We start from the raw sequence: 17,458 nt of genomic DNA on the forward strand, positions 1-17,458 counted from the left end.
GCTCCAAGGTAACTTCTCATAAGTTATCTTTTACCCGGGTAACTTGTTCGAGGTTTGGGCGAACCATACTCGTACGGCCAAGTACGGCCAAGTACGGTCTAGTACGGCCTTGTACGGTCATGGTCGACCCAAACCCATTTCTCCCAAACACTTCAACCCTTCACATCTTCTTCTCCCTTATGATTCTCAACTCTTCATTTCTTCATAACTTATTTCTACTCAACACTCTCCCTCAAGCTTGACTAATGGGACTTAGCCAAGCTTGGAAGCCATGATATCTTCCTCATTAAAAACCTCATCAAGAAAAACCCAATGAGATAAAACCTTGATGAGGGAAAAAGAGTAAAGACCTCATGACTAAGGGGTTCAACTGCGTTTGGTGAGATCAATGAGACCCAACCGTCTATGGATGGACTCAATTGTCTTATGTTTTGCAGCCTTGGTAAACACATCATCTAGCTGATCTTCACTTCTTGTATAACATGGCAAGATGACTCCAAGGATGATCATTTTCCTCACCTTGTGGCAATCAACTTCAATGTGCTTGGTTCTCTCATTGAAAACTGAGTTGGTGGCAATGTGGATGGCTGCTTGGTTATCACAGTGCATAGTCATTGGCGTGGTTTGATCAATGTCCAAGTGCTTCAGTATCCCCTTTATCCATACAAGCTCGTTGGTTAGCTTCAGCATGGCTCTATACTCAGCCTCAGCACTTGAGAAAGGCACCACCTTCTGCTTCTTGCTCTTCCAGGTCACCAAGTTCCCACCAATGAATGTACAATAACCGGTTGTAGACTTCTATCTGCTCTATCTCTGGCCCAATCAACATCAAACTATTCAACCACTTCAGTGCTTCCATTGCAGGTCCCCCGGGGTGAAGAGGATTCAACCGCGAATCACAAGGCTGATCAGGCAGAAAGAAACTATACGTTGACGATGCCGGAAGTCGTAATATCCGAAGGCAGGAGGAGATGATTTGCATTATCGTTAATGCGCTTAAGAACTTCCAATGGGCCAATCTTCCTTGATTTGAGTTTGTTATAGGCATGAGCAGGCATACGATCTCGTGTAAGAACCGCCCAAACCAGGTCACCTACGTCAAAGACAAGGCGCCAACGGTGCGCATCTGCAGTGGCTTTTTACTTCGTTACTGAAGCGTCTAGATTAGTTTTCGTTTGCGCATGAGTATCAACGAGATGCTCCACAAATGCTTCTGCCTCTCCATGCAGACGAAGGCGATCAGGCAATGTAGAAAGGTCCGGTGGTGCTCGAGGAACCATCCCATAAATGATCTGGAAAGGACTGAACTTTGAGCTGCAGTTAACAGCATGGTTATGAGCGAATCCCACCTGTGGAAGCTTTGAATCCCATGACTTGATAGAAGTGCCGACCAAGCTTCGCAGGAGATTTTATAGAGAGCAACCTCGGTTTGGCCATCGGTCTGCGGGTGATAAACATAACTCATATCGAGACTTGTATCAAGGAGTTTCCATAAAGAACGCCAGAAGTGTCCCAAAAAGCGTGAGTCTCTGTCATATACAATGGATAAAGGTAACCCATGTAAACGATAGATTTCTCGGAAGAATAATGTACCGACTTGTACTGCATCTGTTGTACGCTTGCAAGGAATAAAGTGAACCATCTTTGAGAAGCGATCCACCACGACAAACATCGAATCAAACCCTTTTTGTGTCCGTGGTAAACCCATGACAAAATCCATTCTAATGTCTGTCAATGGCTGAGTAGGCACCGACAAAGGTAAATATAATCCTACGTTAGAAGCGGTACCTTTCGACGTTTGACAGGTTACACAACGCTCAACGAATCGTTCGAAGTCACGGCGAAGACAAGGCCAGAAATAAGACGTTGCGATAAAGTGTAAAGTGCGGTCACGACCAATGTGCCCTTCGTTATGTAGTTCTGATATAAGTTGTAGACGAAGGCTGCAGTGGGAACACAAAGTCTATTATTCCGAAATAAGAAACCGTCGTGGAGGGTGTAAGGCAAAGAAGAGCCGGAAGATACAGCCGTCCAGATTGGACCAAAGAAGGGATTCACTGGGTAGAGGTCCGCAAACGTTCCAAACCCAGGAACAGAAAAATGGAGCACTTATAACAAAGACTGTCGACGACTGAGCGCGTCTGCCACGCCATTGCTGACGCCGGACGTATGCTTGATCACAAACGTAAATTGTTATAAATATGCTATCCAAGAGGCATCTCGTGAAGAGACTTTATCTTGTGTGCTGAGATGCTTGAGAGTGTCATGGTCCGTGTACAAGACGGATTCTTTATGAAATAAATAGTGTCGCCAATGTTTGATAGCTTGGACAATAGCGTAAAAATCGATATCGTATGTACTGTAGCAAAAACGAGCCCCTGAGATTTTCTCACTGAAGAACGCAATCAGACGTTTCTTTTGGCTAAGAACAGCGCCAACTCCTGTCTTCAACGCATCAGAGTATAACTCAAATACTGCCGTGAAATCTGGAAGTGCGAGGATCGGAGCAGTGCTAAGCTTGTTTTTGATTATGTTGAAAGCGTCTGTTGCGGCTGGGGTCCATGAGAAGGTACTCTCACGAAAACAATTCGTGAACGGCGCCTAATGGCACTGAACTAAGGCACAAAGCGACAATAGAAGGAAGCCAGGCCTTGGAAGCTACGTGCTTCAGAAATTGTTTGCGGCTCGGGCCAGGACTTAATTGATGGCCAATACTTTGTCAGGATCAACCGAGAGTCCTTCGACAGAGACGATGTAGCCTAGGAAGTGGACTTGTGGCGAACCAAAGGCACACTTCTTTTGTGTTGCGTAAAGTTTATCACGGCTCAAGACGAGGACAACCTCGCGGAGGTAAGACATGTGATCATCCACGGTCAAGCTAAAAATGAGTATATCATCAAAGTATACCACAACGAATTTTCCTATTAAAGGTCGTATAGCTTGATTCATTACTCGCATGAATGTGCTGGGCACGTTAGATAAACCGAATGGCATTACCATCCATTCAAAAAGGCCTTCACGTGTTTTGAATGCTGTTTTCCATTCATCTCCTTGACGGATGCGGATTTGGTGATACCTGCTTTTCAAGTCGAGTTTAGAGAAGACGCGTGCTGTGACGATTTGATCCAGAAGGTCATCCAACCGGGGGATGGGAAAACGGTAACGAACAGTGATTTTACTCACAGCCCGACTATCAACACACATACGCCAAGAACCGTCTTTTTTTTAATCAAAAGCGTTTGGACAGCACACGGACTCATACTTTCTCGCAAGAAGCCTTTGGTGACCAATTCCTCGACTTGTTTATGGAGTTCTTCATGTTCTGTCAGACTCATACGGTAGTGAGACCGGTTGGGAAGACTCACGTCTGGTACAAAGTCGATTTGAGGTTGTATATCGCACAAAGGAGGAAGTCCAGGAGGAAGATCCGTAGGAAAGAAATCCAAAAACTCTGTAAGAATAGCTTGAAATTCTGGTTGTGTTTTATTAATCATTAACAGCGAGGATGGTGTAGCAGCTAAGATGAAGAAAACGCCTTCTTCACGCATTGCTACTTCGAAAGGTGTCTTATGTAACAACAAGAGAGGTGTCGGAGTCGCAGGAGGTTTAGGTGGTGGTGACGGCTTCAGTGTGAAGCTGCGATTTTTGAATTTAAACGTGTAGGTGTTGAGGAAACCATCATGGATCACTCATCTATCAAACTCCCAAGGCTGCCCGAGAAGTATGTTGGGGTCAAAATCGGTTACGACGAAATCAAAGTCAGAAAATTCCCGAGAAACGTCTTCTTCAGAAAAAGAAAAGATAATTCTCAAAGGAATATCAAAATTGAAGAACTAAATCAAGTTTCGTAACAAGTCCGAAAGGGATTTACGAGATAAGCCTTCAAGGAAGGATGCTCGAAGCCCCAGACAACGGATCCCGGACAATGAAACACCAACGTCCAACCCATCAAACGAGATGATTAGATCGAGCAAGCCGTCAAACTCGCCAAGTAGGTGAGTTGGACCGAGCAAGCCGTCCAACTCGCCAAATGGGCGAGTTGGTGTTGGACCTAACGAGCCGTCCAACTCGCCAAATTGGCGAGTTAGACTGAACACGCTGCCTTCATCCCATTCTCGTAGCTCCCTCTTCTGTGATCGGATCGAATTGACTCTTTTTTCGTCTCGATCGGAGTCACCATCGGAACTTTACAGATTGAAAACCGCAAAGAAATCGTTTTCTCGAAGGATATTCGGATTTCTTGTATAAAACGGCAACGGTAAAGTAAAACACCTTGAAGCTGCCTACACTATACGAAAAGTTTGGAAGTTCTTCGAAATCAACGTCGTTTCAAACAAGCTCTTTTTATAAAATCGTAAAAAATGCTTGTCCGAGAACAGTCCAAAAGGGTCCGGAACACGGTAAAAAGCCCACTTACGATCTTATGCAAAATCAAGCCCAAATCGTCATGATGGTTTATCCCTTTTTTGCAGTAGAAGATAAGTGTCAAGTTCGGAAGATAATGTGAAGTTTCCGAGGATAAACAGGAAGATCGAGGAAATATGGAATATTTTCGCGAAGCCATAAAGTCGGCTGAGGGCATAAAAGGAAAGACCAAACCGCCTCTTGGAGAGTATATAAGGATGTCGAAGGTGGGGGCACAAGGGGACACAATAATTTTTACTCAGAGCAAAAAACTTAGAGCATTTAGGCAATTATCCGTTTTTTGTTATCGAGCTGCGACTCTACTAGGTTTCCAAGTCTTAGGTTGCTAGAACTAGGAATCTCGCCGACAGCTCTCGTGGCCGAAGGCTCTTACCTTGTTGTTACGCTCAAACGCGGATTCAAAATAAAAACCTTTCTTGCTCTCTTTTCGATTCCATATATTTTTTCTCGTCTATACTTTCGTGTTTTGATTACTTGGCGTGTGGTTTAGCAGATATCCGGGACCTCTGGGAAATTTAGGGTTTCCTGTCTTTCCTAATTTAAACGGAAATCGAAAGTACGAATTTCGGTTCCCACAGTTTGGCGCTAGAAGGAGGGGTGGTACGGATCAATCTAACTCTCGGTCACCAACGCTCAATCAGACATGTCAGCCGACGATCTAAAAAACCAAAAAACTCGTGACGGCACTGCCACCGACGACAACATTGAGAAGACTCCAGCGACGAACGTAACTGCGGTCAACGCCGATGCAAACACCGCAGCGTTCGAGGAAGTCAAGAAGATGTTCTCAAACTTCGAAAAGACGTCAGCAGAACAAGACAAGGTCATGAGTTCTCTCGCTAAACAGGTTGAAGGCCTAACAGCGAGAACCAGGGCCGTTCTTCCGCGTTGAGTAACCCGAATCCGCGGAACAAGACTCAATTTCACGATGCCTATCGACCGGTCTGCCAACGCGTAGAGGAAATCATCTAGACAAAATCCTGAAGAAAATACTCCCGCGCCAACGCATAAAGAGCTGGAAGACATCCCTCCTATCGAGGAAGGTAAAGAGGATTAAGAAATCGAACGCATTGATCTGGATTCTAATAGTCACTCCGAACAAGGAGCCGAGCGGCTCGGGATGATCCCAGTTCGACAACCCTATGATCCAGGCGGAAGAAGCCATCTTTTGGGACAAGCAGGAGGAAATGGCCGAGGAGCAAACTCGGACTACTCACGGCAAACGCCGACAAGGTCAAAAATCTGCTGGCGAAAAATCCGAGATTTGCGACCTTCGTGATCATCTCATGAAGACGGCTGCGTTAGTTAGAGCGGTGAAATCACATATCCATCACGCTACTAGCACTGCACCCAAGATCGACCTGCTCCTCGAGGAGGCTCGGAAAACGCCCTTCACTACCCGCATCACCGAGACTAGGTTTTCGGATCCTGTAAAAGTCATAGTGGCTCCTTACGACTGTACGAGCGATCCCAAGGCACACTTGCAGGCTCTCCAGATCACGATGGGAAGAGCCATGTTCATAGACAACGAAAAGGATGCCGGCGAATGCCGCCTCTTCGCCGAGAACCTCGGAGTGGCGCTTAAGTGGTTCTCTCGTCTGAAACGAAACTCTATCTGGAGTTTACGCCAACTCGCTTTGGATCGAGAAACCTCCGACGTCGAGCTCTGGAGTTTATCCCAGGTAGAAGACGAGTCTCTCCGCGACTTCATAAAATGGTTCAAAACCGTGATGGCAAGGTAAGCGGAATCAGCGACAAAGTGGCCATAGATGCGCTCAAAAGACTCTCTGGTACAAGTCGAAGCTCAAGAAGTGGATAACCTTGGACAAGCCGCGTTGATCCAGGACGCGCTCCACAAGGTCACAGACTACATAATCATCGAGGAAGAGATGAAGGTCTTGTCGCAAAAGACGTCGTCAAAGGATCCTGGGTCGGATCAGAAATCAAAGAAGAAAAACACACGAAACGACAAAAACGTCTATCATGGGGTAGAAGAGACCCAGGGAGCACACAACTACGCCATCAACTCTGGACCAGAGCAGGGCCAGACGACGGGTAATACGTGGACTCGAAATCCGAACTACGACAATAATGTCTTCTGCGACTTTCATCAAGCCTGCGGCCACTCAACCGTTAACTGCAAAGTTCTCGGCGCAAGATTAGCCGCAAAACTACTTGCAGGAGAACTCGCTGAAGTATCAAGCATTAATGACCTCGTCATCGAATTGGACCGCCTCCCGAGAAACGATAAGGCCCCCAAACGGAAAACTCTTTCGAAGGGAACCAATCGGTTAAAAAACGCGAAAGAATGCAAGATGAGAAGGGAAACAATAGTAGCCGCCGTAGAGTCAATATGATCATCGGAGGATCGCAGTATTGTGGCGATACCGTCTCTGCCATCAAAGCTTATCAGTGTACGGCCGAGACAAGCGCGAACTCGCTAGCCTGGTCTGCACCCAGTGACTTCCCCAACGGGGCAATCACTTTCGACGAAGAAGAGGCTGGCGGGATCGACCAGCCCCACTGTGACCCACTCGTAATCGATCTCTTGATAGGAGATGTCGAAGTCGCAAGGGTTCTCATCGACACAGGCAACAGACTCAGTGTCATCTTCCGCGACACTCTCAAGAGGATGAACGTCGACCTAGGAAAGTCGTACCATCGCCCAAGCCGCTAACTGGTTTCGAGGGCACGACATCTATGACTCTCAGATCGATCAAACTGCCAGTCGCGGAGAAAGAAGTCACAAAATCGTCAACTTCACGGTCGTCGACCACCCGACCATCTACAACGTCATCATGGGCACTCCTTGGCTAAACGCCATGAAGGCAGTCCCATCGACTTACCACTTAGGCATCAAATTCCCGACTCATAATGGTATTTCCGCAATCTGGGGATCGCAGACGCAATCAAGACGTTGCTTCCTGGCCGAACACAAGTTACGGTAAACCACGACCACCACAATGGTAATGCCCAAACGGGCAAAGCTAACTCAGACGTCGACTGAAAACGCTTCGAAAAAGACGATCCAGAATCGTCGACTCAAGCAACAGCCAAAGAACAATCAATTTCAGAGCCTAACGCTTCTACCCTATCGGAGGAAACAGATCCGGTAAAAGACATCGATCCTGCAACTAATGCGACCGATGCAGTAGCTGTGTAAACACACTCGCACAAACAAGCAGAACTTCGAGATGGCTTGATCCCCAAAAGGGGTACGTAGGCAGCTTGTCCAAGGATAAGTTCAGCTATCCCCCCTCGCCAAAATGGGGGGGGGAGTGGGTACATATACAAATACTCGTATATTCCCACATTCTAAAAATATTTGCCTTGTACTCAAAAATTTTGAAACTTTTTCGGCAATAATGATTTCGTTAAAAATCTTGTTATACTTTCGAAAAAAATCCGTCTACGAACAAAACAATTATCGGACGAAAAAAACTCGCAAAAAATAAATCGTCACACCTCAAAACGGAGCGACTCCACACCAGCTTATCCAACAAAGAACAAAATCATCATAAAAGCATCGCCAGAATCAACAGATTCCGCCGACCACTAAAAACTCCTTCGAAAGCATATCTTGGCCGCACCGTTGATTTCAACTCTCGACCAAATAAGCGAGACGTCGCCTACATCTTCGAGAATATGCCCCAGTCCGTTCGCGACTAAAAAATTACAAAGGCTATTCGATTGGCCTCGCCAAGCACTTTAGTTGTCCTAAACAAACGCATTTAGACCTATCCTTAGGGTAGGACCTCATACATCCGACTAAGATAGAATAGCGCGCTATAAAAGAAATCCAAAATTTTGGTCATCACTTTCGGGAGCCTTAAAAATTGCCCTCGAAGAGATGCTCGATTCCTACCATACAAGTCACGTAAGCCGAGAACATATCACGGACTTTAAAGCGGGGCGGAATCAGGTCGAAAAAGATACAGGAAACGTAAGTCAAAATAGTCATCGCACCTCCCTAAAGCAGTGATTAGACCTAGGTCTTTCCCTAAACCCAGCACACTGGTCTCTAACGTCTCAAGGCATGATATCGAAAAGATGCAAGATCCTGAAAGCATGTCTCTTCGCCCGCATCTAAAACGCCCTCGAAACTTTGGGAATTTGTCAAACATCTCGAACGAGCAACGAACATGACGATTCATGAAAAAGGATAAGGAGCGAGATGACAACTCGGATCCTTCTCCCGACACTTAACACAAACATTCTTGAACCCTTTTTTTTTTATAAAAGAGTATGAATAAGACAACGGCCGGTAAACGGCAGGGATTCAAAGCCACATACGGCCAGTCCCACTACCTAAAACACGGCCATACTCGGCCAGAAACGAACCAACAATCAAAATATTTTACAAGTGAACACTTTCCCGATAAGCCATAGAAGGCCTCGCCAATCAACCATCAATTCCCCCACCAAGTAATCATCGACGGTAAGGGGAACCACCGGCTGGTTCACTCCACCCGTCTCGTCGGGAACCCCTGTCTCCGCCTCGACCGTATCAGGAGAAACGGTAATCGGCTCCCATTGCTTCCAAATATTCTCCTCCATCCGAGGAATCGCGAAATCTCCGGCTCTCTCATTCATGCGCCAAATTTTCCCGCATTCTCGACATCGTACGAATAATCAGCAGTCTGCGTGAGGAACAGTCCGCCCACAGTGCCGCGACACTCACGATAATTCCCGTAAACTTTGTAACCCTCCTTAAGCTCTCCAAACTCGTAAGAGAACTGGTCGCGACGAGTCTTCATAATCTCGGCCATCTCTCACCTTCCTCGCCTATGGGACGACGAATCTCTGTCGCCACGAAATTCCCCTCATCACGACGAGAAAACTCCAGCTCATCTCTCAAACGAGCAATCTCTTTTTCAGCCTTCTCGGCTCTGAATTGCGCCATGCGAGCTTCCTGAATGCTCGTGTCAAGGTCCCAGTTCATTACGAGAAGGCCCTGCGAAAAATCCCAAAGTCAAGAAAAGCTTAGCATATATACAAAAAAAATAAAAAAAATATGCATGCAAAGCTTACCGCGTTGACCAGCCACGACGCCTTGGTAAACTCTGGCCCTTTGACGGATCCACCTTCGGCCTCTGGAGGGTTAGAACCAAGTAACTCTTCAAGATCGAACGGCTCGCCATCGAAATAATCTCCGACGAGAGTGTCGGGAAAGCATCCCCCGCCAGCTTCGTCATCATCAATTACTATGTGTTTATCCTAGCTGTTCCTCGACCTCTCCCTCTCTACCGGGGCCTTACACGGAACGAACCCGTCCATGCTTGACTCATCCTCTTCTTCTTTGATTGGCAAATCAGGCTGAAATCGGGAGCGATGGAGAACAACAATACGACGAACCCGTTTCGGGGTACCCCAATAGAAGTCACCACTTCGGAGTAAACCTATAATGGTGGTCAAGCCCTCCGGAACGGGTGGAAGGGGATTGATCTCTGCAAAAGAGAGAAACGGAGTTGTAAGATCCAATGTCATCGGAACCAAAACTAGGATGTAACATACCGAAAGTACCTCTCCGACCCCATGTGGTCCTGAGAACGGGGATGTAGCTCTCTTCCACAGATGCACTAATGATTCGGACAAAGAAGAAGGGCTGGGTCCAGACACGGTAGTTCACGAAGTCGACTATGATCGCCTTGTTCGGCCGAGGACCCAGTTGTACGGTGCCCGTATTTCCCTTGAACATCAACAAGGCTTCGAGATGATCAATGTCAAGGGGGATCCCCCTTTCGTAACTCAGCACCAAAATCACAATAATGTGTTGTAAATCGACCAGCGTGATCTGAAAGAACCCTAACCCGAAACGACTAAAGAACCGCACGATAATCTCCAGGAAAGGAAACCACAAGTGGCATTGCATCAAGTACACTTCAAAACACGTGAAGTAGCCGTCGGGCGGAGATTCAGCAACTTCTCCGGCTTCTGGGAGACGAAACTCTACCGATTCCGGAACTCTGCAAAAGCTCCGAATGGCATCAAGCCCGTTCGGACAGCTCGAGCTCGGACAACCATGCACGGGGTTAGCACGGAATGGAGCAGGACGCCATATTCCGGGCCGAGTGATCCGAAAACTTCACCTTTGGTGCAACGTTCCCGTGCCGCGAACTAGAGCCACCAGGGACAGAGCGATCACCACGACACTTGGAGGAAGCCTTTTTCCTTGAAGTCATGATCAAAAAGAGTTTTTCTAACAAAGGGAGAGAAGAGAGAAAAAGGGATTTATATCTTGAAAGAAAGTTTGTGGAAATGAGAAGTAAAGAAATTGAAAACTTACTCCACATACTTATAAGCAAGAGAATTCACTATTTCACCTTCGGATTTTTTGACATTGGATTTCGTCTAACTCTCTATGCACGCCCAAACCGCTCGCAAGAACACCATGATTCTAACGAGCTGGGGGGCTAACTGTTGGGTTCAAAATCAGTTATGATGAAATCAAAGTCAGAAAATTCCCAAGAAAGGTCTTTTTCAAAAAAAGAAAAGCTAATTCTCAAAGGACTATAAAAATCTAAGAACTAAATCAAGTTACGTAACAAGTCCGAAAGGGATTTACAAGATAAGACTTCAAGGAAGGATGCTCGAAGCCCCGGACAACGGATCTCGGACAACGAAACACCAACGTCCAACCAACCAAACAGGAGGATTAAATCGAGCAAGCCGTCCAACTCGCCAAAAGGGCGAGTTGGACGGCTTGCTCGGTCCAACTCGCCCATTTGGCAAGTCGAACTGAGCAAGCCGTCCAACTTGCCAAATGGGTGAGTTGGACCGAGCAAGCCATCCAACTCGCCCATTTGCTGAGTTGGAAGAAACGAGCCGTCCAACTCACCTATTTTCCATGTTGGACCAAACACGCTGCCTTCATCCCATTCTCATAGCTCCCTCTTCTGTGATCGGATCGAATCGACTCTTGTTTCGTCTAGATCGGAGTCACCATCAGAACTTTACAGCTTGAAAACCGCAAAGAACTCGCTTTCTCGAAGGAGATTCGGATTTCTCGTATAAAACGGCTACGGTAAACTAAAACACCTTGAATCTGCTTACGCCATACGAGAAGTTTTGAAGTTCTTCGAAATCGACGTTGTTTCAAACAAGCTCTTTCTATAAAATCGTAAAAAAATGCTTAAGTCCGAGAACAGCCCGAAAGGGTCCAGAACGCGGAAAAAATCCTACTTGCAATCTTATGTGAAATCGAGCCCAAATCGTCATGACGGTTTATCCTTTTTTTGCAGGAAAAGATAAATATCAAGTTCGGAGGATAAATGTGAAGTTTCTGAGGATAAACAGGAAGATCGAGGAAAAATGGAATATTTTCCCGAAGAGATAAAGTCGGCCGAGGGCAGAAAAGGAAAGAGCAAACCACCGCTTGGAGAGTATATAAGGATGTCGAAGGTGCAGGCACAAGGGGACACGATAATTTTTACTCAGAGCAAAAAACTTAGAGCATTTAGGCAATTTTCTGTTTTTGTTATCGAGCTGCGACTCAACTAGGTTTTCAAGTCTTAGGTTGCTAGAAGTAGGAATCTCGCCGACAACTTTCGTCGCCGAAGGCTCTTACCTTGCGGATTCGGAATAAAAACCTTTCTTGCTCTCTTTTCGAGTCCATATATTTATTTCTCGTCTATACTTTCGTGTTCTGATTGCTTGGCGTGTAGTTTAACAGATATCCGGGACCTCTGGGAAATTTAGGGTTTCCTATCTTTCCTAATTTAAACGGAAATCGATAGTGCGAATTTCGGTTCCCACAAAGAATGTGACATGCGTCCACTGGTACGACGTCGCAGTATATTTTGTCATGGTAGGCGTCACCAATTGAGAAAGAGACTAAAGCACGACGAGTAACAAGTAAGTCGGTAGCTTGTTGTAACCAGGCGTGCTTGTATGTGGAAGGATGATCTTCGTCAGATAGAGACAATTTTCTGACTGCATCAGCGGCGATAACGTTCTCAGAGCTACCGGAGTCGATAATAAAATTGCATACTTTGCCTTCAATAGTACAATGCGAATGAAAGAGATTATTGCGTTGAGGGAACTCTTCATGCGAACGAAGAGCAAGGCAGGACCTTCGTAACATTAGAGAAACACCAGTGTCGGCTACAAGTTCTTTGATATCATCGTCATTTGTTTCGTCGTATTCAAACTCAACGTCGCGTCCAGTCGAGTCATGCAATAACCCTCGACGATTGCGGTTGGGGCAGGCCGCCTAGCGATGACCTGGTTCCTCACATGTGAAACAACGGAGGGTGCCTGTTCGTAATGGTCGATTTTGGTCAACTGGAACGATGGTGGTGTCGACGGGAATTGTGGTTTTTGGAGTCGTGGTTGCAGGCATAGTGGTGGTGATTGGTGAAGTCCGCTGGCGTGTTGCGTTCCATGGCGAAGAAGTTTTCTTTTGAGCTTCGGCCGTTAGGGCTTGTTGACGTGCTTCCGAAAGTGTAAGAGGATTGAACAAGTTCAATGTATGCTGAATTTGTTGTCGAATACCACCAACGAAACGGGTGACAAGTTGCCTATCGGACTCATGAAGATCAATTCTGTTGAGTAACAAGAAAAATTCAGTGGCATACTCTTCAACTGTACGGCTTCCTTGACGAAGATGTTGTAGTCGTTGAAACATCAGTTGGTCATAGTTGTAAGGTAGGAACGTCTTTCGCATATGTTTCTTCAATTTATCCAAAGATTCAATCTTAGCTTTCCATATTCGAAGTCTGGACGTTTTAAGCTGAGTCCACCAAGCGGTTGCTCTACTTCAAAATCACATTGCAAGTACAGGCACACAATGCTCGGGTACTTACTAGAGGAAAATGAGGTATTTGGAGCAATTTGGAGACTTTTTGATAGCTTTGCTGGAAACAGAGAAGGATTCGATTATAGAGTCAGAGCATCGACCGACAGTTATCAAGAATACTGGATCGATGGTAGGTTGTTACCATCAATCGACGGCAAAGCCACCCGCGAGTTAATGACAAAATTAGAAGATTGCAAGTTTCAAAAGGTTTCATTAATTACATTTTAAGTCTCTGGACGCCTGTTAGGCTATATTATTAGGGTTTTGTATCATTTTAGAGGTAGACTTGCCTAGACACATTTTAGACCTAGTATGGAGAGAGGCCACAAGCCACCATTAGAGGAAGAGAGAGCTTAAGATTGGAGAGACAGAGCTGAACTGCAGAACATAGAACATCTTGAATTCCCTTGCTTTCATTTACTCTATTGTTTTCTCTTATTATTCCTTTATTTAAGTATTATTTAGACAATCATAACCATGTCTCTTATGAATATGTCTGAGTAATCTTACTGTTAGATTTAGGTTTCTCATAAGGTTGATACATGTATTGCTAACTTAAACTGTTGCTAGTGTGTTTAAAAATATAGTTCTTCATCTAGTTGTTTTTAAAGCTAAGTTTAGGATTGTTCACCCTTTAACTTAGATCATAGGATTAATTGAAAACTAGTCATTGCTTGACTCAATACCTGAAACTAAACTAGTATGATCTAATTGACTAGATGCACAAGAGAGTTGGTCTAGTAAGTTAGAGAACACTAATCAAACCCGCTCGTAAAGCTTTCTGGAAGAGGCATCGATCGACGAGACGATAGTTCCGACAACCAATATTTTGAAAGGTGTATTGATCGATATTCTTTACGAATCATCGATCGACACTTTCTCGTGATTAACATACGAAAGTTTAAATACGAAAGTTTGAGTTCGAGAACAATTAACAAACCCATAAAACCCAAATTAAGTTGTTTAATTATCATACCTGAGAATATAACTGAATCTAGCTATTTTCCCAACTGTTAACAACCTCAAATTAAACCAATCGAGCAACTGCCATGCTCACCAATTCATTTACTGCCTAAAACCTATTAATTTAGCTTTATTTCGAAGACTATAAATCTACTGCGTAATCCTAGAGTCTGTATGGATTCGATCCCTAATAACTACATCTGAACCTCTTATTTGAGAGAGTAATTCACTCCTTTGGGTAATTTGAGTGATACCAAATTTGGCGCCGTTGCCAGGGACTCTTTCTTATTACCATTAGATTAAGTTTAGAATATAGTCTAGAATTTGCAAAAGTTTTCCTTCTTTCCCTGCTGACACAGGCACTTAAGATGGAGGACATGGATTTCGGCCGGACATTGATCGATGGAATAACAACAACTTCGAGCGACGAGTCGACGGAAACATTGATAGGCGCCTCACTACAAATATCGATCGATGATACCCCGCCAGAAGCAGGTAAGTTTTCTCTTACCAATCATGTTAATGAGGAAGTAGTCCTAGGTGAACCTAAAAGTAAACTAAGCAACGCAATTAACCAAATCATAAATGAACAGGTGACAGCAATCATTGTTAAAATTAATTCAAGCTCGAATAGAGATAAAGAAACAACATTGCCTTTGCAAGACTACTTAAATTCTGGCAGGACCTATTCCAATAGGTCAGCCATTAAACTACCAAAAGACGATACCAAGAAATATGGTCTCAGCCTCGAATACCTAATCTTGGTACGTCAGAACCCTTTCCGTAGAACCATCTCGGAATGCCCACACGATCACATCGAGTACCTAGAAGACATGATGAATGACGAGTACAATCGCTGTAAACTCTTTTCATTTTCCTTAGAGGGTGACGCGAGAAAATGCCTAGACCAACTACCAGCATGATCTTTGACCTGCTGGAAGGAAATTAGGAGTGTTTTCATTAATCACTTCTTCGATGAGACGCGTTACTGGGATGTAAGGAAGAAAATCTCCACGTTCCACCAAGATCCATGGAAATCATTCAAAAACGCCTAGGGAAGATTCAAGAGTTACCAACTTGAATGTACCCACCATGGTTATTCAGAATCACAACTTATTAACACATTTTACGGGGGTGTTAACCTACATTACTAAATCACGCTTGACACAACTAGTGAAGGGAGCTTCAGCACCAGGAGCCCTGAAGAAGCAAAGCGTTTGATTAAGAATGTAGCAACAGGTAGATCCTACGAGATGATGGACGTAGAACGAGAAACATGAGTTGATTCCATAGATGGGCCACATTTTGCTGAAATTAAAGAGTCTCTGGACTCACTTCATTCAATTCTAGAGGAGCAAAATCAATTTGGAATTTACCACATTGATGATGATGTCCTTTCTGATCTAGAACAACATGCAGATTTCATAGATATTCCAACCCTGAAAGATTGGTATCCCAATCATGACACCGATAGCTTTACCCGAAATTATGATGGTACTGATGGATCACGCCGAGGCAGAGCAAAATTTAGGTTAAACAAGGCTATCACGGGAAATCGCAAAATGACCACTGACCTGAACGGAAAGATAAATATAATCTACAGTGAGCTAATGAGGAAATTTGACGCTCTAAGTGAACACATTAAGAGACTAGACAGCAAGTAGCGGAAAACGCGACTGCCATCAGAAGAGAAACGAGACGTCTCCCTAGGAGAACCGACGCAAACCCGAGACATCAAGTTAATGTTGTGCTACTAAGAAGTGGAAAACGCCTCACCCCGAGCAGTATAGATATCAACTATGTGGAAAAACCTGGTGAAGTTGCGAAAACCGGTGAAAGTAGATCACGACCGATACTTCTCGATAATCCTGATCCAGGATCAGAACCTTTTCGAGAAAAAGAATGATCCAACACTGAAAAAGCTGAGAAGGCTACGAACAACCTCGATGAAGAAGAGGAGGAGTCGGAAGAAGATGTGGAAATCGATCGACAAGAAGGAAACAATGTTGATCGACCGACTATGGTAAATATTGATCGACAAACTGGAAACAATGTTGATCGACACTCGACTCCTGCCAAACCGGCGGTAGTATTGGACTTTGCCGCCTTTTCCTCCCAACAAATCGCAAACTAAGCAAGAATTGGATAAAGGGATTTGCAAAAAAACATTCGATAAAATCACGCTAAAAATGCCACTAAGTGATGCCATAAATGTATCACCCTCGATAAAGAAATATGTGAAGGACATGGTATCCAACAGCTTCCCAGCTGCCGAACACAGCGTCATGATTGTTTCAGAAGAAATAAGTGCTATAATCCAAGGCGAAACCCCGATCAAGAGACCTGATCCTTGCAGCTTTGTTCGAGATTTCAACATACGAAAAAGTTTTCCTCGATCCCTTTGTGACCCAGGTTCCAATGTAAATCTCATGCCGCACTCCGTTGCGATATCACAGGGATACAACGAGTTTAAACCAACCAAAATAACCTTGGTTCTGGCTGATAGATTCGTTATACCTGAAGGAGTACTAGATGACGTGCCAATAAATATTAACAACTATCACGTACCAACGGATTTCGTTGTGTTGAAATACCAGAATGAACCAAAAGTTCCCCAAATTTTAGGTTGACCATTTCTAGCTACAGCTGGTGAAGGTCGGATATGTTTAAACATTGGAAACATCCCAATGACCTTCGATATGGAAAAACTGATAAGACGACCTTTAATCGACAAAAAAGCCTTTTATGTGGATGACATCTCTGAGTTGGCTGAAGAATCTTTCATAGACCTATGCTCAGATGATCCCCTGGAAAAAGTGCTTACATTTACTGAAAAGGAAATGTTCAACATCGACAGCAGGCTGATGAATATGCGCGATTAATGGACGCAAGTGTAGAGATAGCAAATGTCGATGACTTGGAGGATGACGATTCAGAAATCATTGTTGATCGATATTTAAAGTCGCCGTTGATCGACAACCATCCTCTTTAGAAAATTGGAACGCCGAAAAAGCACCGAAAGTTGAGTTGAAGCAACTACCTGCCGGACCTAAATATGCTTTTCTTTATAATAACTCTTACCTCGTAATCGTAAACGCCAACCTAATTAACGGAGAACTTGTGTTGTTGTTGAATAAACTGGGCAAGTATCGGAAAGCCCTCGGATACTCTCTCGATGATATTCCTGGTATCTCTCCATATCTGTGCATGCACCGAATTCACTTAGAAGATGATTCCAAATCGTCAGTGGAACAACAAAGAAGGCTAAACCCG

The 17,458-nt window shown here is 44.6% G+C and overlaps 1 protein-coding gene across 1 annotated transcript; it reads right to left on the bottom strand.

Annotated features, from left to right (window-relative positions):
• Positions 1-366: 366 nt before the first annotated feature.
• LOC106323997 lies at positions 367-3,548 on the bottom strand. The gene is made up of 4 exons (XM_013762028.1): positions 3,263-3,548; positions 2,998-3,076; positions 2,716-2,878; positions 367-744 (listed from the first exon to the last, which is right to left on the bottom strand). Exons 1-4 carry the CDS (start codon positions 3,546-3,548, stop codon positions 367-369), a joined length of 906 nt encoding a protein of 301 aa, XP_013617482.1.
• Positions 3,549-17,458: the final 13,910 nt, after the last annotated feature.

The sequence above is a fragment of the Brassica oleracea genome, chromosome C2, assembly GCF_000695525.1.
Source record: "Brassica oleracea var. oleracea cultivar TO1000 chromosome C2, BOL, whole genome shotgun sequence".
NCBI classification, from domain to species: domain Eukaryota; kingdom Viridiplantae; phylum Streptophyta; class Magnoliopsida; order Brassicales; family Brassicaceae; genus Brassica; species Brassica oleracea.